The sequence below is a fragment of the Hylaeus anthracinus genome, unplaced genomic scaffold (assembly GCF_026225885.1).
Source record: "Hylaeus anthracinus isolate JK02 unplaced genomic scaffold, UHH_iyHylAnth1.0_haploid 11994, whole genome shotgun sequence".
NCBI classification, from domain to species: domain Eukaryota; kingdom Metazoa; phylum Arthropoda; class Insecta; order Hymenoptera; family Colletidae; genus Hylaeus; species Hylaeus anthracinus.
This window is the reverse complement of record NW_026534341.1, coordinates 7093387-7116255: the sequence shown is the minus strand read 5'-3', so window position 1 is coordinate 7116255 and position 22869 is coordinate 7093387. Positions and strand designations below refer to the sequence as shown.

Below are 22869 nucleotides of genomic sequence, written 5' to 3'. Positions count from 1 at the left end.
GGCGCGCACACGCAGAGGCCACCTCAAAATTCCAACCCTCCCCCTGTGATTTAACTCCCCACGGAGTGCGTCGCAATTAGTTCTCATATTTCGCGCACCACTCATATCCACTGAACTTTTAACGCTCCTTCTCGCGCGCGGACATGATTTACACCGCCAAGAAGCGTAAACTTTCATTCGAAACTTTTATTCCATTGTCCGTTTTTAGTTGGGAACGAACAATTTACTGAAAGCAGCTTGATGCCGGAATAATTCGAGGGTTCGTGTACGGGGACACCGCAACGGGGCTGCTGTTACTCCTCGACCTACTCCACCCACCGTTGCCATGATTTAGGAAGATGCGCAAGTTTCTGGGGCATTAGAATAACGAAGGGGGACGCCGAGTGTCGCGACTAACACGCCCTTGCTTCTTTTTAACGTCGCCAGGCTAAATGGCTTATGCTCTGGGGTAACTGTTCGTGTAGTATATGGCTATTGTCTCCTGGCCCTTTATTCGCGCGACTCTCGGCGTTATGAAGTCCCATTGTGTGTTTGAGATTTCAGAGAGATGCGGAGGAACATCTTCGCAAATGATCGGTCACGGACGAATCGATTCCAGGATTATAAACTAAACCCTCGGTGACGGCTTTTATGGTTGGTAAAGTACTCCGATGAGAAGATGCCGAGGGATACCTGAGGCGTATACATTTTAGGCAGGGGCTTCGGGCCCCTCAGGGCTCTACTTCTCATCGATGTATTTTATAGACCAGTGCTTCTCAAACTGTGCTCCAAGGTAGTATTCAGTTACTCGATATACTTCAGTAAAAGAGAAAGCAGGACTACGTCCACAATAGCGAGATTTAAAAAATAAAAACAACGAAGATACGACAAGCATTTTTGTTCCAAGTAAGCTAGGTGCATTCTATATATTTTTCGAAACTTTTTGCGCTACAGAAGTGCATCTTTCAGTCGGGCCAGCGTCCCGTGGAGTGAATCGCAATTAGGAGATGTCTTCGCCTCCTTGGATACCCACTTTGCCGAAAGTTCCACGCTTTTATACGCGATTCGCGGACGTAGGAAAGTTTGCGGGAACTTGCCAAGAGTCTGGAAAGGTTATTTCAATTATGCGATGTGTGCAAGTGAGTTGACGATGTCTCCGTGAAGCTGATGCACCGGAGGGTCCTGGAGTCGTACAATGGGTGCATTACGCGAGCGATCTTTGCAAGTCGGGGGTGTAGAGGGCAAGGAACGCTTTAACGTTAACTGTAATACATAGTTCGAACGTCTGCAATAAAATTTCTCCGACTTCTTGACTCCTCGTTACTTCGACAACCGTTACTACAACGATGACTTTCTCCTTGGGCTGAGTATAATCGCTAACAAAGTTTGTTAGGCCTCCAACGTCCTCTCGGAGAGGACATCCGAGTGCAAAGGGTTAATTTACAGGTCAATTTGTATTCATTTCCTAACTCCTACAAAAAATTCGAGTAAAATATCTTACGATATTATCGCTATTAGCGTTAACTAAACTCGAGGTATGTTTCCGTAGACGAGTGGGAAGGCGTGAACTACGAAACTGACATCCCTCGCGCTGTGGATAGAGACATTAGTCTCATTCCGCGATAAAGTAAAGCGAACAATGATAAATTCCGCGCTGGATATTTATCACGTGCACGGTCAAGGAACATTTACCTCGAACCACTTTATTACAACGCGATCTTGCCTCCCGGGTGGGCTGTATAAACAAGCCGTAGTCCGAAACTGGAAATGCGAGGCGGCTTCGAGAGCGGATCAAGCAGCTCCGATCCGATTCGTTGTACGCGGGTTTCTTTTTAATTAACGCCGTGCTGACGGCCCGTTATCGGCCGCAATTATTCGTCGACCGGACAGGATATGACCGAGCCCCGGAATTGATGGACAACGTGCTCGGTCGTTCTTGCCGCGTTAAACGAACCGTGTAATCGCGCACACGAGACACGTACTAGAAAACCAACGAAGCACCGGCGTTCTGTGCTTTTTCAGCCGCGGCGGAGAAGGCGTAAAACTGCTCGTGAAACGCTCGTCGCGGCGCTTTAGCCGCCCGACAACTCGTGAAACCTTCGCTCCGTGCGCGGGCAATTTCGCTTTAAAGTTACCTCGGCGTGGAAGGGGTAATTAACCCGATTCGATTCCAAATTCCGTTGATGCCACAGGAAGATTCGTATTTAGAGTAAAATGGAGGTCGAGGTTATTGATGGAGTAGGTTAATTCCTCCAATCCTCATCTTAAAAAAAAAAGAGGAATACGTCTACGTCATCTGTGATTAGAGCGTTAATTAAAAATAAAATGGAGGGACGTTGACTTGAAAAAATCGGAGTGGTGCCTAGAAAAATTCAGCGATTACGTAAGATAATTTGGGAACGTCGCAGGCCAGCCATCACGTTTTCAGCTTCGAACCGGCGCGGAGTGTATCGCGTGTGTTAGAAATATCCAGCCAGACGGAGCGAGGCGTATGCCATTCTCTCTGTGGCTAGCCAAGACCCAAAAAGCGATTAAAAAATATGGCATGGAAGCCTTTAGGTTTTGTGTTCCGAGAGATTCTCTAGTCAGGCTGTGCTGTTGCCTCTTGTCCCGTTTTACGACCCACACCATTCTAACCTCAAATCCGAAATGGAGGGGGAAGGCAGGAGAGAGACACGCGAGGTATACTAGAAGAGGAAGCGAGCCAGATACAGAAAGCGAGATGGTAAAGAAAAGATCGAGATGGCGTTACGATTCTCCGTTTCTCTTCTTTTTCATCTGCCGTCTTTGCCGCACTTTCCTCCGTTGACTTCGGAGCCCGGGGATTCTGGGAGTTTTTAGAGTGCGGCCCCCTCATTGTTGTGTAAATGTGGACCAATGGCGCCGGCAGACGGGGCGCTGCACACGTTTTAAATGCTAATACCTCGCTGTACAAAACCGGGTTTTGCGAAATTCGCGGCTTCCTTCGGCCCTCTGGATCAGCGACGCGGTTATTAAGCTATCAAGCCGCGCGAAAAAGCTTTTGTTTATGCTTGTTAGAGCTCTAGGAATTCGCCGGCGAGCAGCTAAAATCGTAGCACCGTTAGATTCGTAGATCCTTCCCTTTGCGTTTATTAACCCAAACTTACTCATTTCTGAAATAGCCAAAGATGGTTATAGTTGCACCCAAGGGATACCCGAGTAGAAAAGTGACATTTCTTTGCTTTATTATCAATTTCGATATATTACAGATTGGTCTCGCGTCTGTTTTATCATTGAATTGAGAAATCCACCGAACACGATTACAAGCTGTGCGATAACGATAAAAGTGTAGGCAATCTCCGTATCTCAAATAATGCTCATATTTCATTACGATTTATGACAAAAGTTAACTATGTGTCAAGTAGTCGTCGCTGTAAATATCGATATAATATCATTCATCCGAAATTCTCAAGCGGTCTCGAGTAGCTGGCCACCACTGTATACCTCCCTCCGTGGCCTGTTTTGTTACGGTGCGATAAAGACATCAAGTAAACCACAGACGAAAAAACTGTTCGGAGTCGGTGCACCGCGAGCCGTCCCTCGAAATCCAATTATTCGTCCGTCAGGCGAGAGATAAATTTACTCGGCGCGTTGAATTTGCACGGAAATCATCAAGATGGCCCGATACGACGCTCCCGGTCGTTCGCGGGAGAATTTACGACAGAAAGTAAGCGCACGCGAAATGAAAGCGAAGATAATAAGCGGAGAAGTCGAGGCGATCGTTTGCCGCCCAAGGCTACTACGATGATTCGCTGTGGCGAGATAAGAGAGCGGGAGAGGTCTCGATAAATGAAGTACGGCATTAAGACGTAGCGAGCTACGAGGGCGCGATCTGCCGGACGATCCCGTAACTTGTTCGCCTCCCCTCCTATGGCGTCCACCCGTGGCCGGTGATCCCCCACCAAACCCGGCGTCCGTGCAGGCGGATGTCCCGGACGAGCCGGATCGCACGGGCGTAGACTTTACGAGAGTTCAAGTGGTATCAGCTAATAATGACGGTCGTAAACGTCGCGATAGAATCAACAGCGAAGAATTATTGCCAGCCAGTTACGTGGCAGCGAAAGGCGTAAAATGGTAATGAAGTGTAATCAAAACAAATCATAAAACAGCGGACACAAGCGGCCCGCTCCTCTCCCGCAAAGAGCCACCGGTAGCACGCTCTTGCACGGAATTCACACGCACCTGCTGCACGTAGACGCAAACGATGTAACGTTTAACCATTATCCACGACTCTTGATAGCCTCTAACTGCCGGGTCATCGCTCAAGGTCACGCTTCTTGTCGATTTCATCCCCATATTTATTCATTACATTTGTTTTAAGTCGATGCGTCTGTTGTGCCAAGTCTAAGGCACTATACAGCATTGGCAAGTCGATGGTTTCGATCTCAGCTATAAGAATAGGTTTTTCTGGCCAATCGTCAACACTAATGTCCTTGTCAAAGCCAACTGGCGTCCCAAGGATGCTCTGCTTAAACGTCCGTCTTTCTTTTGTTTCGATGGCGGAACGCGGAAACGAAAGAAGCGGTCACGTGGTATCCTTCAGGTGCCAGTTGGCTTGACAAACGGGTTGCCCTCAGTGTGTAATTCTAACCTAGAAATTGTTTTGTGCGATATTTAACGTTAATAGAGATCGCTAAGATGAATAGAGTTGAGATCCCAATTCCGATATCGCTATGAATAGATTAAATCGAACGAAAGTTCGGAGGGCAGTAGGAGGACGTCTTCGCGGCCGGCGGTCGCGTTGAAATTTTTCTAGGACGTCTGCGCGGGAGGTAGGTCAGGGTCTGATTGCAGGAAGGAAGCAGTTAGGCCCGGTTAAAGTCGTTAAGCCAAGTTTACGAGGTGTTACCGGGAGCGTAACCTGTAAATCTCAAAGGCAGTGGAGAGAGCGCGTGCCGGTGGCCGCCCTTGGAAAGGCCACGGAAGGGGTAATGGATATAACTGGGGTGTAAGAACCGAGGTAAGACTGCTCGAGCGCTATAAACGCTTTTATGGATCGTAAAATGTCTTCCTTTACAGCCAATAAAGATCCCCGACCTACCGTTTGACGAGCAAGGAACCGCTTGAGTATATGCGCTCTAAAGGAAGACAGGGGGGGGGGGAGGCTTGGATATACGTGTGCGCGAGAGCGAGAACGAGAAAAAGATCATGCATCAATCTGTCGGAATCACGCTTTACCGTGCAATAAAATCACACGCTGTCGGTGCTTTATTCCGTCTTCATGAGGCCGCTAGTCGTGGCTTTATTGGATTATTGACGAATAGCCGCGAGAATGCGTTCGTCGGGAAAATGCGAGCGGTCGAGCCGAGTCAGCGCGCCTACATATGTCGATGCACTGCGCCGATTTATACGCATACGCCTCGACACGGACGTGAAAGCCCCAGCGTTGAGAACCAGAAACACCACTGTAAGTTACTGTACGACCGCGTCGATAAAAACAAACCATAAAACGCATTACCGGCATTCATTGGACTACCGTGGAATGGCGTTAAGCACGGTAAGTAGGAGCGACCTCTAAATTAAGCGGCGTACCCATCGAGGCGTCGGTAAAGCAGAACTGCTACCTTGTCAGCCGCAAACTCGTCGATTCGTGCTGCCATCTGCAGCAAAAGCGATCAATTAACAGAAAATAGCGCCGCGTAGTACTACAAGACGATCTTCCACGTTGAAAATTTTCACTATATCGCTCGTTTTTGTGATTTTCTTAAATTTTCGCGTATGAGCTGATATAAATCAGCGAACGAGAGATTTTTACTTTTGCGAAAGTAGAAAATATATTCATGGACGGTGGTAAAGAGTTACGAACCAATACGACTGAAAAGCCCGGGCGTCCCCGCCTTAACCACGCCCTCAAAAGCCAAGGGATGAAGCGGCCATAATTAAGCCAGATGTCGTTAGGGCCACTAGATGGCAATACCGTGAACCAAATCGCAATTCCTATAAGATCGCTCTACTATAAAATACTACTTGCCGACTCGTGGTTCATGCCGAAAGTTTAGCGTACTTTGGATCTATCTTCTTCAGTCCAATTTTCGCGCAATTCGTATCCACGCTAATCTTTGATCATCGGCGATCATCCCTCGTCTAAATACGATCTAACTCCATGGATTTCTTCTTTTTACGGGGTCGTTGATATTTTTTCCATAAATGGCCAGTTGGACCGATAAAGATTGCCTCTCTTCTATCGAGAGACAAACCCCCAGAAGATTCGCTCGGAAACACGATATCGTATCGAGACGCCTTTAAATATTTCTAGCTTTTAGAGCCGAGCCAGCGGGGCGATTTATCGGCCCCTATATACGGGCGAACTTTCCTATATAAAAGTAGATCGCCGAAATTCCTTTAAATTGCCTTTTCTTGTTCACTGTCAAAATTTATCTTGGCGTGTATCTTGCGCCATGGCATCGGGCCCGGGACGGGACGTGCCGCGAGAGGGCTCGGCGTTGTCCCGTTCTTTATTTAGGCGACGGAAAAAAAGGTGACATATGGAAGCGCGCGGCTAGAGGTTCATCAAATTCTTCGGCCGTGACTCCGCACACGATAGCGCACGCAGGCCTTTCTTAATTGGACGCTGTCCCCGCCATTGGCAAAAACCTCTGGGCCCAGCCGCCGACAATGAAATGTAAATTCGAAACGCAAATTCGACTAGCAGAATTAACCAAAAAAAATGGCCGAAATAAATATATATGTATATCTCATTATATTATCTGGGCACGGCTGCATGATCGCGAATTTAATGCCTCCGCCCGCTATCAATGCGCGATTTAATGAGCCCGCGAAACAATGCAACAGAAACGTGCGCGCGAGCGCACGCACGGCCTAACAAATAACGTCATAAATATGTAATTAATATGGTAATATAACTCAAATCGCTATTTATTGCCCCGCTAATCGATTTCCTGTCCCGATACAACCCGACGTTACTTCCACCGCTACAATTCGAGCGTGACGCGATTATAGTTTCTGGCAGTATTCCATACTCCGACTAACGATCTACTTTGCGTCGTAAAAACCGCGAACGGCGGTCGCGCCGATGAGGAACGCGAACGATAAAGAAAGAAGCGAGATATAATCGCTGGAACGAGAGGATGGAGCAAAGAAACTGATTATTTCCGCCCGTGGCCGACCAACGAATCGGCTGCGACGTTATCTACTGAAATAGAACGATGATGAAATTAGAATAAAATCTTTCGCGGGTCATTTTGTCACCGCTACAAAGACACCGGGGAATTAATAATGACATTGGCGACCTATGAGTACAAGATCATCAAACTGCTCCAAAATGAAGCTTCCTTTAGGAAATTATTCCAAATTAGATAGATTTATTCGAAGACCTTATGACTTTTAAAAAACGACTATGAAACGAGTGGCAGCTCTTTCGAACACCTATTCAATAAAATGCTGTGCATCTCTGGCTTGGGTTAGGACGGATAAATGAGTGGAAACGGCGACAACTGGAGAATCGGGTGCATCGATTAAATGTCACAGCGGGTCAGTATCATCGAATCGGGGCCCGGGCAGCCTACAATTACGATGCGGTTCGCGGAGTTAATTGGCGAATTCCCCTGGCCGGTGAGATACTGCCGCACGCCGCCGGAAAGAAACTTTATAAACTTTTCCGTTTATCTGAGCGAGCCATCGAAGAGATATGATTCGGAAGGAACGCGAATTATCGCACGAATTTCTCTTCCTGCGGGGGTGGGCGACCGTTAATTGTCGCCCCGACTAATAATGAGATTTTGAATGAGGTCATAGGGAAATGCGTACCCCCTAAACTGCAAATAAAGAATGTCCAATGAACAACTGCCTTGACCGCTTCCTTCGTATTTTTCGTGTAAAAAACACCACTCGCGCCTATATTACGACACGAGGCAAACGTAATAACGCGTCGCTTGGTCGCCGTCGACACAAAACGATCGCGGACATTTCCCAGGAATCCTTTTCTCTCCGCTCAAAACACGGAAGGAGTCGTAAAAGCCTGGTTCCGGGATCGGAGGCAAGTTTGTGAAAGTGCAGAAAAACCTGAGACCTTTTTTTACAGCCGATATTACTGCCCGAGCCGAGTAATTCGAAGGGTCGTTCGTTTTCCAAGAACGAATGGTCGCACCCTGGACTAAAATACAAATTATACCCGAGGAACCTCGGGGTAGATCCAGAAATTGGTGTTTTCGGTGCTATCCTCTTTTAGCTTTTTTTTTTACCTGACCGAAAAACTTTCTACTTTCTTTTCTTACTACCCTCGCGCCTACCACCCTTCTCAAAAAAAACGATAGTCTCGAGCCGATTTCACTTTTGCCCTCTTCTCGTTTTCACGCCTGTACAAAAGCAGTGGGGGACATAAATCACTGCTGCAGACGTTGAGAGTCTTAGCGTGTCGGCTTATCGTTCAAAACAAAGGATGGAGAAAAAATATCTTCGATAGATTAGAATGATCGATGATCACGTTGGAGAATATTTAAATCTTTGAGTCACGTAGCGAGCGGTGGTTGCTGGGTGGTTCTTAACGGTCGAGACGAGAGAGCAACGGCGAATCGAGAAAATTGCAGAGCGCTTCGTTAACGTCCGTGGTATCCGCGAGGAGCGAAAATATTAAAATCACGATGGAGCAACATTTCAACTCCGCTCGTTGCCGCGGCAACCCCTTGAGATGCAAGAAGGTTCAGCGGCCGCGAGTTAAATGCACGCAAACAGAATAACTTAGGGAATTATGAAGGCGCACGCTCGCAGGTGGTTTATCCTCATTAAGTGTACCGGCTAAACTTAATTTTAAAGGCTGGGGAACGGCTAAAAGCCACACGCCCGCCATTCGTAACACTCTTTAGCCCCGACATTTTCTTCAGGAACCCGTAACTTTTCGCCGATGATATATCAAGGCGTAATGCAAGCTCACGGTAAGCGAGGAACGGTTGTTCAACGCTCGAGGAAAATCCATTACGTTCTCGAGGGGGGTAGGTCGCTTCAACCCCTTCGGATTTAGGTTACCAAGGGTTAACCTCGGCTAAACGTACGATTTCCTCGGACTGCAGCTTTCAATGTTACCAGTTCTTTCGAATGGCAAAGAATTTGGGTTGCAAGAACAATTAGAATCGAGGTAAGCTGACATATGCTCCTTAAAAAGTATCAAAGACCACGAAAAAAGCAACCGCAGTGAACGTGCCAATGAAACCTTTATAGCCAGCAATTCGGATGATGATTGCCGGTTTGAGCGTCTTACTTCTAACGACACCACACTGCGAATGGAAAACATACCACGAACGTATAATCAAACTTTTATCCCTACCACGTTCGCTACGTGACGAAAAAGGAAAACACAATAATAATACACTCGTTAAGCTTTTACGGTCTGTCTGTTTCGTGCACAGACCATTGGTAGACCCGAGGTCTTTTGAAGCAACGTTAGTATCTAATTCTAAATGTACTTGTGCATTCTTAAAATGATGAAGTGTTTTATAATATAAAGAAGAAAATTGAAAGGTATAATTTCACGCGCAAGTACTTTAAAATACCCTCGATTAACTATCTATGGATGCTCTCTCCCGCGATCCTGGTGGAGCACATTATGCAACAGAGGGTTAACAGTGACGATGCGTTCCGTTCCTTAACGTGTTCGAGTTCCACATGAAGACGGCGTTACTTATGGAACGAGCAGGCCGAAATTGGCCGCTGAACAGGTTAAACGGTCCAAAGGGAGAACCATCGAACAGAGCCGAAGGAGCAAGAGAAAAAAAGGATGGATAATAGAAACATCGGTATCGAAGTCACTCACCTTTAATATAGCTGTGTACATTGCGGTGCTAGCAGAGGGTGGTGTGGATTGGTGGTGGGATGGTCAGGGGGGCTCCGGTGCAGGGCGTACCCCTAGTTGGCCCCCTCCGGTCCCCCACCGGCCGCTTGCTGCTGATGCGCAGCCGCGGCCGCTGCTGCCGCTGCCTTCTGCGCCTGCGCCTGCTTCTCCTGTTCGTTCAGCTCCTTGATCGCCTGTATCTCCTTCTTCAGCTTCATCCGCCGATTCTGGAACCAGATCTTGATCTGCCGTTCCGTCAGGCAGAGCGAGTGTGCCATCTCGATCCGCCTCCGCCTGGTGAGGTAGTGGTTCGTGTGGAATTCCTTCTCCAGCTCGAGCGTCTGGTAGCGCGTGTAGGTTTGTCGGCCGCGCCTGCGCATTCCGTTCGCTCCTGCAACCAACAAAAGCACGAAACGTTCAAACGAGCTCGATCGCGTGTGTCTTTTGGGCTCGTTTCGTTTCGGACCTCCGAATTCTTGAGCTCCGAGACAGCCAATCTTTTATTCCGATAATAGACGAATAAAAACCCGTTCTTCGATGTATAGCAACGTTTATTTGCCAAAAAATTCTGATTACAGAATTTGAATTTCAAATTAGACATAATCTCTCCAGCTTGTCGGCAGGGACACACATTATTAGAAACGAACGTTGGCGGTAGAGCATTGGGACGCTTGCACGCTTCCGGGATTGAGACCCCATCGATGGGTCTATTCTATGATAATTTTATACGTCTTACAGATTACTTAAAAATCGTAGTGGAAACATTCATATATTCCTAAAGTACAAAGGGATGTATGGTAATTTAATAAGAAAGAAAGAAAGAAGTAGCTTTTCCAGATCAAAACTAGAAAACCTGTCCATTAGTGCATCGAGAACAATATCGTGAATTCCTAACGCGGAAAGACGCAAGAGTATACTGTATCCTCTCGGGAGTGGTCCATAACCTACACACTTCGCTTATTATCTCGCCCAATCCGGTGCAGTCGCACAGATTTCCTGGCGATACAATTTCAAACAAGCCGTGATCGCGTAATCCCATCTACTCCCAACGAACGCGGCATCCAATTGCGAATAGTGGCGTTCACGGCGCAAGACGTTCACAGTTCCAAGAAGGTCTTCGAAATCACGGTAACACTCGCGATAACGCTTCGAGCAGGATGCTTTTAGATGGGCGTTGGGGGAAAAAAGCGAGAAGAAAGCAGAGAAGAGGCACGTAAACGGTTTCGGATAGAGCGCGCGACGGAGTCGCCACCAAGAGAAAGTAAGAGAGTGTACGACAAGCGGGATAGGTACTGTCGAACAGCCACTTGGGTACAGTACTGGAATAAACCCGGCTGTGGGGGCGCAAGCTCACCTTATCGGCCGTTACTGCCTCGTAAAAACCCTCCCGTTTCACCTCTGAACGCCGAGAGAGCACCAGAGGCCGGAGCAACCCCTGCTCGGCGCTCGTAAGCAATTCGCTTCTGCCTTTCGCTCGCATACGGTCTATATCGAAGTGTATAAACAGCCGTAATACGATTTCTGTCGGTCGCGCTACCCCTTTTGGTTTTTCCGCCGCCGACCGCCTGGCCCGCCCCGACTCGTTCGCTCGGAACAATTAATTTCGGTTAAACGCCGGTCCCCGCCGTGTCGCCCGGTTATTACGCGATAAACCGAGAAATTAATTTCACTCGAAGGGTTTAATTGTTATGAATAATTAATCCGTGCGTGCGTCCCGGGCTAGTCGCCGCGGGAGATAAGTGACGTACACCGGGGACAATGATGGAAACAATTTTCGGAGTTGGTCCTCTACCGACGAGGTGGAGCCTCGATAACTTCGCTGATTCTAGGGTGCTCGCCACCCTATTTTCTTGAAACAGCTAAGCGTTGTCGCAGCTTTCGAGAAAAGAGGGTGCCAAGGTAAATAGAGTCAGCAGAGTTTGTTAAAGCCACCTCGCCACTGGAAGATTGGATGCACCCTAACGTACAGAGATTTGAGGGAGCTGTCTGATTACCTTGGATGAAAATATCGAATTTTGTTGTTGTATTTGTTTTTCCCTACCTTCCTTGTCCGTAAAGGACCTCGAACTGCTCAAACTTTGATACCAGGGAGTAATGGGAGCCCGTTAAAAATTGCATCGCTTCGATAAAGGTCGTCCATCGCATTTTTTTTCGCCATTTTTGGATCGAGAACCCCGCCGACAGGCTCCATCGGGCAGGACAAATTTCCCAGGGACAATTTGGATCGAAATCACGGTACGAAGCAGAGTTGCGAGCGTTTGGACTCTGTGGCGCAAAATGTTCGATGTTGCCTTCGGTATCGGGCTCGTCGCGCACACTTTCACGGCCGGACACGAATCGAAACGGCAAGCAATAAACGCGTCATATTTACAATCGTATCCGCGGCGATCTATTATCGACGAAACGCGCGGGACCGAAGTCACAGGCTCGTGTGGTCGTGCGCCGCACACTGGACCGTTTCCAGTTGGCCATTATACAATATCGCGCGGACGGCCAACAACACGGCGAACCAGGAGAGTTCATATCGGCGTCATGTATATTATCGCAACGTAATCAAGTGGCTCGCCGTCCGAACGGCCACCCCTGGCCGCCTCTTCTCGCGCTTTCATCCCCCTCCGCGCCCCTCGGCGTTGCACAACATCCCCATGATTTTCATTTCTGGTTGTCATGCAGGGGCGCGCGCAGGCCCGCCGAGTTATGGTGCACCGTTTATAAGGGTTATTTGTCACCCGTACTCCCAACGCCCGTTGTGTCTCCGTTCCACCCCCAGAAGCATCCCTGGAGTTATATCGGCATCCCCTTGGCCTGCTCAAGCTTTTCTCAGGCCGCGGGAGAACGCAGGGGATTGCCCGATAGACTCTGCTCGCTCGAACTTATAAATAAAACCGGGGCTTCAGCCAATTAAGCCGGCCTCGTACGTCTCCGCAAAGTAGAAAATGCGACAGGCTCCGACGCACCCCCTGCTACGTGTCCGCGTTCACCGCGCCCCTCTCGACTCGAGGTTTCTTTAATTCTCGATTGGCCGTTCCTCCGTACTCTTTGCATCCCCTTTTCTTCGTTTGATTCTTTCCTCTTCAAGGTACTCGATAATTTTGATCTTGGACTATTTATCCGAATCGATACTCGCGTTAGACAGGCGTTTAACTTTAAAATGGAATACATCCTCTTAAAATCGATGTGGAAAGCAAAGGAGTATTATTCTTCTTCTTTCGAATTCTAGGTGTCTACCGTCGAATCTTCTTCCATTCGTCGTTTCTCTTCCCGGGGATTCGGTCAGCCATCGCAGCCTCTCACCCCCAGGTTACGCGCGCCCCGTGGGAGATCGTGAGCGAAACGAAGTTAGGGGGAGAATTCCGAGAGGCTGCCACGCTCCCGGGAAAGTAAGAAGAGGCGTGCGTGGCTGTTTAACCAAGGGGGTGGATAAATTTTATGCTGAGACCGTGAAACGTGTTTCATCCGGGGAACGAGAAAGACGATCTCGCTGGATGCTGGCAGGGCACAGGGGCGGAAGGGAGAAGGGTAGGGCCTCTGTTGGCGAAGAGAAACGCGAGAGGAGAGGCGCGCTTAGACCGAGTGAAAATATTTCCACCGTAACTCACGGCTTTCTTAAAAAAACCGTTTCTCGTATATCGTTAGAAAATCTCACCCCCTCTGCACGACGACCTACCTCCTATAGCGTTTGACTAACCATTCCATCAACTCACTCGAAGCTACTAACTCTAACAAAGAAGCTGCATCACGATTGTTTCGTTACCGTTACTTCTCGGTATTAAGAGAGAGAGACCGAAGAAGAGTGAATTGCCGAGGCTTCCGAAAATCCAAACCTCAATTTATTAAGCGTACGAGGATAGGAAACGTCGCAAATACGCAAGCCGCTGGATTAAAGCGCGAATTGGAACCAAAACGAGCGAGGAAAATTCCGCGGGGTTAACCGGATACCCTCACGGCTCGTTTAGGAAGCTTCGAATCAAGAGGGATCCTCCCGAATGGAAGGAACTACCAAGCATCGACGTATCCGACCATAAACAGCGAGCGGAAAGGGGAGAGACTTTGGCTGTTGCCAACTCTAATAAGAACAGCCAATACGTTGATTGCTGCCGGGGATTTGCCGGTATAACTCTCCTCCGCGGTTCGCAAAACACAATGCCAAAGCCTCCCTTCGGGTCACCCCCTCTATCCCTGCCACCTCCCCTGTTGCGGAGATCGCGCGAGCACGCCAAAACCGGATCATACGCGGAGCCAATCAAATCAAAGTAAGTGAATTGCTCGGAAGCATGAAGGACCGGATCGCTGGAACTCCGCGTGCCCGTAGGCTCGCTTCGCTACAACCCCCGCCGCGTGCGAGGGTTTTAGATTCGAAGACGGTTACTGATGGCCGCATCAATCGGGACCCCAGCGTTTCTTGTTACGTTGATTCAACCAGCCCCGGGGTCAATTTAAACGCGGCCAATTTAGTCTTCCCGTACGCCTCTTCCTCCCACGGCGGAGGAACGGTGATGCAATACCAATTACCGTGTTTGCATTGCTGTTTCTGAATCACGTCGATCCATCGACGAGGAGACGTGCCGTCTCGCGGAAGAGATGCAGCTCCCGGGAGTTGGAAAGATAGGAGAGATACGGAAACGGTATGCTAATTCGATACCCTCGCGGCTCGATACCTAGAAACGTTTCCCTCCGTTAATAGACACCTTTTTGAACTTTCTCTTCCGAGACCTTCACCGACTACTTTCGTACACGTACGATTCGAGAACTATTGGATTGTCCAAACAGATCGTGCCAATTTTTAAGAAAAATCGATACCAGACAAACGAATATATCTAGAGCTCCCGATGCTTTCCCTAGCGAGCTTAAAATACAATTACATCCGTACGAAATATTCGCCACCTAAAACTGCCATACCGTAGGGTCTGGGTTCTTATCTCCCCACGTCTAAACACGCTCCCCCGACAACGCGCCTTATTTAATTTACCAGAGTTCGCAATACATCTCTTACGGCGACTCGCGCCCCTAAATTTCTCGGTACATCGCTCCGTCCAGAAATTCTTCACCGGAAGGAGAGCAAGTTAGTCGCATAAATCGCGAACGCAATTAGAAGACCTCTCGCTGTCCGGCCTCGAAACACGAGAGCCTCGTGAAGGGCCTCGGGAGCTGTCCAGAAACTGCTGGATCCTGTTCGCGTGTCGTAAGTTGTCGAGCTTCCTGTGTCCCTCCGAAAACGCGAACGGCTCACGGGCTCATGGCTCACGGTCGCGACGAACTCTGTTTGCGAGGCACGGGAGTCCTGGAGACACTCGGTATGAGAAACGCGTAGCTACGCAGCAAGATCGTAGCTCAACGTGGGATACACCCTCCTCCAGCCTTGCCAAGGTAGGTAATCCTCTCGGGGGCGTGAGTTACTGCCTGGCGTCCCTCGCGCTGTACTCTCTTCTGTCCCACCTTCTTCTTCTTCTTCTTCTTCTTCTTCTTCTTCTTCTTCTCCGTCTCTTTTCTTTTCTCCCCGTTCCAGCCCCTGTCCGTAGCCCCGTCTCTCTCGTCTCACCCACCTTCCTCTCACCGTTCCACCGAGGACCGTCTCCGCCGACTATTCTTGCAGGTCTCTTTTCCTCTGTTAGGGGATGCCGGGAGAAAGCGGTCGGGTGAAAGTCGGAGGACCACGAGGGCGTAGGAAACCAAGGGAGGTAAAAGCGTACGCCGCGCGCCGCGCCACAGCTGGAGGGCATTAGTCAACTGTAATTAATAAGTTATGTACAACGGAGGCTAACGAACAGCGGCCGCGACGTGCCGGCGTTGTTATCTCTCTTTCCGGGGAGGAGGACGCGAGAGAGCCGGGGATCGCTTTCAGGGTGTGACGACGGAAGCCTCGACGACCATAAATACACGCGCGTGGTAAACCCTTGTAACGTGAATAAACTGGGGGTGCTCGCTTGGAAATAAGGAGCAGCCGGAAAGCACGTCACGAAACTCCCGCCGCGTCTTCTCGAAACTAGCGATCATCGACGCTCTTTCCGATGACTCGCACTCCGCTTGAAAGATATTCCGAGACTTTGGTGGTTCTTTGTATTCCAGGGTGAAGTCTGAAACGGGGGACTCAGGGCAAACTCAAATCGCGAGACAAAATTTAAGATTCACGAGTAGATCGTCGGGCTGCGAAAGATCGACGACAGCTGTTGCGTGTCGGAAGACGTTCCGACTAACTCGTCACGTATTCGATGGGTAGAGGAACTCCGATACATTGAATCTTTCAACGAGAAGTCGCACGAGTTGCGATAGATGTTAGTTTCAAGTTCCCGAGAAATAGAACGCATCGAGGATAGCCGGTGCAACCTATGAAAAACAATTTTCCACGTTTCTGTCGGAAGTCGATTAAGCGCCAAACGAGTGCAACGGTTCGTTCGCGTGGGAGTACAACAGGAAATCCTGACGATCGAACCAGACACGAAACCGACCGACCACCGGATAAACGGCCACGAATCGCGAGCGGATATCGAACGCTAACAGTATAATACGCGGTCCGTTTCAACGAGGCTCCCACGGACAAAAGGGGGATCGTTATTCCGCACTGAAGGTTCGAGGCGTACGTTCTTCTAGCCTATCGAGGTAAACTCGTCGTTACGCGGTGCAATCGCGATCGGGTGAAACGACGAGGAGGATGCGAAAGGGGGGCCGCGGGAGAAGTTACGCGACGCGGACAAGAATGTCGCCGGCAGCCAGCAGGATATACCATAAGAAGAACGAATGGAGCATTCGAGAATAAGATATCGGCTTTACGTGCAGCCACTTTTGAATAAGCGTGGCTGCCACGCCGCGCCGCGGGCAAGGTGGCGACTTTGCTCCCACGCGCGGAACGCCGCCATACACGGACAAGAATGAAGCAGTTTACCCCGGCTAGACTTCCTCAACCCTGAAGTGACACTCTCGTTTTTTTGTTCGGCAATGTCGCGAAAGATATACCTGCCCCCGATGTTGTTTACAATTGTAATTCTTCGAATAGTTTCGGTACAATAGCCTCTGAAAGTCTCGTATATTATAATATAGAAAACAGACAGGGGACTATCGGGTTGGTACTCATGGGGGGTAACCACGGAACCCTATTCTATATCCCAGTGATTACCCATGCTTGTTCCAGCCGTTTTTGCATAACACAGTATTCGAACATCCTCGGAGTGGATATCTGTAAGCGCATCGATATAATAACTTGTTGAAAACGATGGGCGTGGACGAGTACACGCCGTGTCCAAGATGGATCGACGGAGGAAAATTGGAGCGATCGCCTGCCTCTATCGCGGATGACGGTGCCGCCATGTTTCTGCACATTTCTGAAAATTACACTCCGTGCACCGTATAATATACACGCGGCCGTTTATAATTTGCCAGGATACAATGCCGATGATTGGGGCTGGCTCTGGTATTAAAGTCTGCTCCTCGAGGACACGTTTTTCATTCCCCGTCGATCGAACGACAACGAACCGTAATGGGCAGAAAAACGATTAGCTCGAACGGCGAATTAGTAGTCGAAACGGATACGCGACGAAACGTTGACGAAATCGCGCGAAGGTCGATCGTAACTCACGTCCTTCTGCATCGATCAGTAGTCAAGACTAACTATTGCGTGCTACGATATTCGTGGAGGAGGGGAGGACGGCTCATTTAAATGTACAGCATTATTTGCTGCGTCGCGTTGAATGATATCCTAAAGGTCGAGGCACGCGAGGAGGAAACGGCCAAGCCGCGCTTCGAGCTCGCATTGCGCGTCTCGTACGAACAAGACTCCTCTGGAATTGCCAAGAAAACTCGTTTTGAATTCGCTTAGAATTTAGGATCGGAGCAAACGTTCCGTCTTAATCCTCTGCTACGAGAATTCTATTCCTAGAAGAAGGAATTATTTCATATATAAGACGAGAAATCTTCTTTCGATCTATATCGCAAGTTAAAAAAGAAAAGTAACTGAATTATCGTCTCGCAAACGTTAACGCAGCACAAGATTTGACCCGGCGAGAAACGACGTCTCATATGCGCCGAGCCGATACGAAGTACCCGCGCGAAGACATCTTCTTCTGGAAAGAAGCTGAATAGACTTGACCCTGGGGCCGTTACGTGTTACACGACGTCGTTCGGCCGCGATATTAAAAATATTCGCAAGCTGTCGATCGCGAGCACCCCAAAGAAACTGCGACGACGCGATCGCGTGTACCGTCCAGAAATTTAATTAACGCGTACACGCGAGTCGAAGGAGTTCTCGAGCGGACGTAGCGTCGTCCCGCGGGCAGCTCGAGAGGACGACAACATCTACCTGGTAGGCAGAAGCAAGAGACAAGGTGGCTCTTCTACAACGAGCCAGCTGCTACTCGCGGTAACTGTAATAATTATGCAAAGACCGAACGCAACGGTGCATCACGAGCGAGCGAACCAACGAACGAACGAGCCAACCAAAGGGACGAGGAAGGAGGACGTTCCAAGGAACGGAGCGCAAAAGGAGCAACGCGAGCCAAGATGGTGGAGGAGATGGCATGCAAAAGAGGCTTCGTAGGTAAGCGAACCGAGCCGGTTGTAAGGCGACACCTCGCGGCTCCATATATCTTGCTCCTTCTTTCTCCCCCGAGCAGTCGACGCCACCACGGTCTCCTTCCTTCTTGTTGTTCTCGTCCGTCGAAGATTTCCACCTCTTCCCCTCTGACTCACTTTCAGACCCTATACCTCTCTCTCGACCGATTTCTGCCCTTTCGTCCGAAAGAAATCTGTCCACCAAATGGAGACTCAGTTTCCACCCTCTGGACCGTTCAAAGTAACGAGAAGATGGTGGAATGCGCATCGAACTCTAACGCAACTGTCCCATGAAAAGCGCTGACTCTTTAAACTCTGGTCGAGTTTCTGGACGCGACATCTGAAGAATTCCATTCCCCCCGAATATCTCAGGTCTAACGCGGCCGAAGAAATCGAAGAACTTTTTTCGGTCGCAGGACGCGAGTCCCGACAGGGGTGGTTCTTTTCCTAATTTTCGGCGCCGTTCGTCATTGTCCGTGCGCTTGGCGAATCAGCCTGTACATCATACATCCCGAAGGTCCCCGGAGTCGATGCAAATACGGCTGGTATAAGTGGCCATCCAAAAACAAGAAAGAACCACGCGCAGAAGACGGACGAAAAGACGAAAAAGGATGGGACCTTGGAGAGAGAACGAGTCTCGGGGAGGAAGGTGGCAGAGTTTGATACAGGTGGGTAACCCCGCGACACCCTCTAACGAAACGGATCGTCTGTCTTACTTACATCGCCTCGCATCTATAAACTCACGCGGTCGGTACACGCATACGAAGGCCAACACGCGTGTATATCCCCCATCGGACGTGCATGGGGGACGCGGTTACCAGCGGGCAACCGACCCACCAACCACCCATATATCTGCGTCCTAAAAGGAATTCCAGAATATATTTTACATATGCTTTATTGCCGCCTTATTTCCAACTCTATGGGCACAGACCTCGGAGCGGAGACCGCGGCGAGAGGGAGAGGAGCAGTGCACGCGCGTACACTTTCTGCTCACAAAGGACGACGCGGCTCGCCAACACGCTATGTTTTTCTCCGCGTTTTCGTGTGTCCGTTTCGTTGCTGGGATCATTACCCGTTCCCCGTCCCCCAATGGAAGGGGAAAACTCTGATGCCAGTTTTTTGGACCCACGGGATGCTTTCAAGCATCGATTGCTTGTACATCTGACAGCCGTAGGCAAGAAACCCAGCTGACGACTGTTCGAGGATGAACGATGACCGCGATGGCCGTACCGACGTGATTCGTGGTTTCTTAGTAATTCTTTGCTTCTATGCTCGACGTCGGAGCGAAATTATTAGGCTGCCCGGTAAGTTTTTTCTGATTTCGAATTCTAACCTTAACCCCTCCAGCCACGGAGGACGCGATTCGATGTTCCGTTCACGTGGACAGCGGAGATTCATGTCTTCCGAAGTGTTCGTGTTAGCACGCTAATGGTAAAACTATGCAGATAAATTCGGCTTAGTCTAATAGAGTTTGAAACAGTTATCTATACCTGTAATTGTCTGCGCGGGGAGATGTGCCACCGTTGCCAAGGGATTCGTCTAAACGCGAAGAGGATCTCTAACGTTGCATTCGATACTGGTATTTTATTGTTGATAATTTGTCTACTATTCGGCGACTATTAGAAGGATCAAAGCCTGCTTAAATTTGCATTTTTTTCGGATCGATAGGACACGAATACCAGTACCTGCTCCGAGTTCAGCGCTAATGGTTCTTCTCGCCCAAAAATGGCGAACACCATGGGCGGGATGTCTACTTCATTTTATTCTCGTGAAGTTTTCCAAGCGATGCGAAGTCGGGAATTACGGCGAAAGGGAACAACGCCGCATTTATTAAATATGAATTGTGAATACGACTAGCAGCAATTCATGGAGCATGACCTAACCTTTAAAGTGAGATATCACACGTCAACGGAAGAAACTTACTGTGTACTCTCACGAGGAGAGTCGAACATACACAAGCATCTGATAATAAATTAGACTTCCTGTCTTCTAGGATTGCGAATGATATAGAAGAATCCATTAGACAATCGCGCGAGGCAAAACGATAGAGAGGAAAGATTGCTTTATGCGTTAAGGGTAGGAAAATATAAGAAAGCTATAGAACGAAATATCAGATAGGTATACAGACGTGTTCAAAAGTATTGGGCATATTTATTATGCAAGATTCTCGGTGGACCACTCCTTGGTTTCCGTCGAAGCATGACAAGAGCATTGTCTCGTTGAAAAATATAGCCCTCATAATCAGAATCGAACATGTCACGTATCGATAGCTTCAGACCTTCTTGCAACATATCCGCGGTATATATACTTCCAAGTTGGGATGTCTGATACTTTTGAACAGTCCTGTATACCCGAACCTAGATGAACGCAAGAGTAACGTCGATGGAACGTATTGCGTAAACCCAAGGGAACCCATAATTTCCAAAAGGTTACAATGTACCGATAGATCATCGAGGGGGAACCCGCAGAGGGCAAGACGGCTAGTTCCTCGGTAGCACGTCGTAGACTTATAACAGGGTAGAGAGGCATAAATGTATAATGCATGCCCCTGCGCGACTGCATTCCACAGTAATGACTTAACTTGTACCGGTTAACAAGTACGGGGCTAGATGATTCGATAATTTGCAAGCCTGGACGACCGTGATTTGCCGTCGGTTTTTTTGCTCCGTCTCTCCGTGCGGCTTTCAACGCCGAATCGGCTAATGCAAATCGACGATTCCTCGTCTCATCAATTATATCGCGTCGAGCGTTTCGCGCGCAACGATACGTCGCCTGACCGTTTTTGTCTTTTTACACCGTGACCGGTAACCACCGCGAATCAACTTCGCCGATCTTCGAGTCCACTATACCTTCTCGAACTTCGCCGCTTTAGCCAGCCAGGCTCTTCCGCGAAGAGAAGGTAGAATATTCCCACACTCGACGGTGTTTAGAATTACGGTGGAACCTCGATAATTGGAGGAAAAGGGGACTAAAATTTTACAATTATCGAGGATCAAATACTAATTAACACGATGGTCGCCACATCGCCCAGAAATGAGTGGCAAGATTTTTCATAAAAACATTAAAATGTTTTGTGAATTTTACGACGTTAATGAATTAAATACTAATACGACAGATGTTAAATTATCTAATCTATGATAGTTTGGAGACAAAATTTTAATTATGTAAAAGTTTCACGAGTTTTGGCAGCCAACGCGTTAAGGTGATCCAATGAAAAACTGTATCAAGCACGATGCATCTTTAGTGTTTATGGTCACCGATACCGGTTACCTCGTTCTCAATTCTTATTCGCCGCGTGTCAAAACAAAGGGATTCGGATCACCGCGGGGGAGGTACGATCTTGACCAATAGCAATACTTCCTCTCTGTTCTACTCGATAACAGGTAGGAAAGTAAAATGGAAATGGGACCGTTGGATCCGCTTGCTTCGTTTGCACGGGTAATGGCTCGACTTTCATCGTTCTGATCGCGAAGTAAAGAGAATGGGAGTAATAGAATGGGCCTAGCCGATAATTTGCGAGGGAACACGGATTACGAAACTCCCGCGGTACCTAGAATGAACAGCGGTGGATGGAGGGGTCGGAAACGAAGCGTGGGTCTTCGGTACTCGAAGTTCGACGGGCCCCGACGGGGGGGCCTCCCACCAGCGCAAGTGTATAAGCGAGCTCGAGCGGTGGGGAGAGCCGGTTTCAACGACCAAGACGCCATCACGCTTAACGGCAAGAAACTATGATTACCGGGGCCCGCCAAACTCTCGGTCGGAGAACCCTCCTTGAAAATCGGCCTGCGACGTCCGCAGTCGTTTAATAACCGAACCAAATCCACCCCTGACGCGAGAGCAGAAATTTCGGGCCTCGCGAGCCCCAAATTTTCGTAATAGTGGGAATAAGAGGTGGAGTGGAATAATGGCGCACCGATCATTCGCAGGACTGGACGCGTCTGCGTGAACACGTTATGCAAAAATCGAACGGTGAACGTACCGACTCGAAAAAAACCTGAGGCGTTTAAATATATTATGATAAGAGAACTTTCTTTCTTCGGTAAAATTCGTTTCGAATCTCTGAAAATTGCACGTTACGAAGACGATGGCCAGTGATTCTTGGACATCGTTGAGAGAACGTAACTTAAACACGGTTCGATTACGACCGCGCTTACTTTATATCCGATTGACCCCTCCAGTTCATTGGTAACATCGTTGCTCTTCCTTGAAAGTAGTCAAAGGTAGAACCTAAAATACTACTCCTTCGGATTCCGTGGAGAATTCGGATCACCGCCCCTTTTCATCCGCCCCCGCGCGTCAGCGACCTGTAACTCCCATTAATAATCGACGCGAAACGAGGAGTCGCCGCGCATGGAAAAAAGAAATCGGCTCCATTATTCAGCGTAGCTCCGGTTGTAGTTTTCGGGTCTCGCGTGGGCCGGCCGCGGGAGCAGAAGGCAGAGTAGGGGCATGATTATTCCGTCGTGCGAAAATAATAATGAACTCGCATAAATCAGAAAAGTTCGAGGGAACTAGTTCTCCTCCGACTACTCCATTCACGGTAT

The 22869-nt window shown here is 48.8% G+C and overlaps 1 protein-coding gene across 2 annotated transcripts in view; it reads right to left on the bottom strand.

The window, feature by feature from the left end:
* Positions 1-22869, bottom strand: part of LOC128888935 (homeotic protein ultrabithorax-like) — a 121282-nt gene that overhangs the window by 8125 nt on the left and 90288 nt on the right. For both annotated transcript variants that reach the window (XM_054146169.1, XM_054146170.1), the window contains one exon: positions 9767-10175. In XM_054146169.1, coding sequence (XP_054002144.1) covers positions 9859-10175 — 317 coding nt within the window. In that variant the 3' untranslated portion in view covers positions 9767-9858. The remainder of the gene's footprint in view (positions 1-9766; positions 10176-22869) is intronic.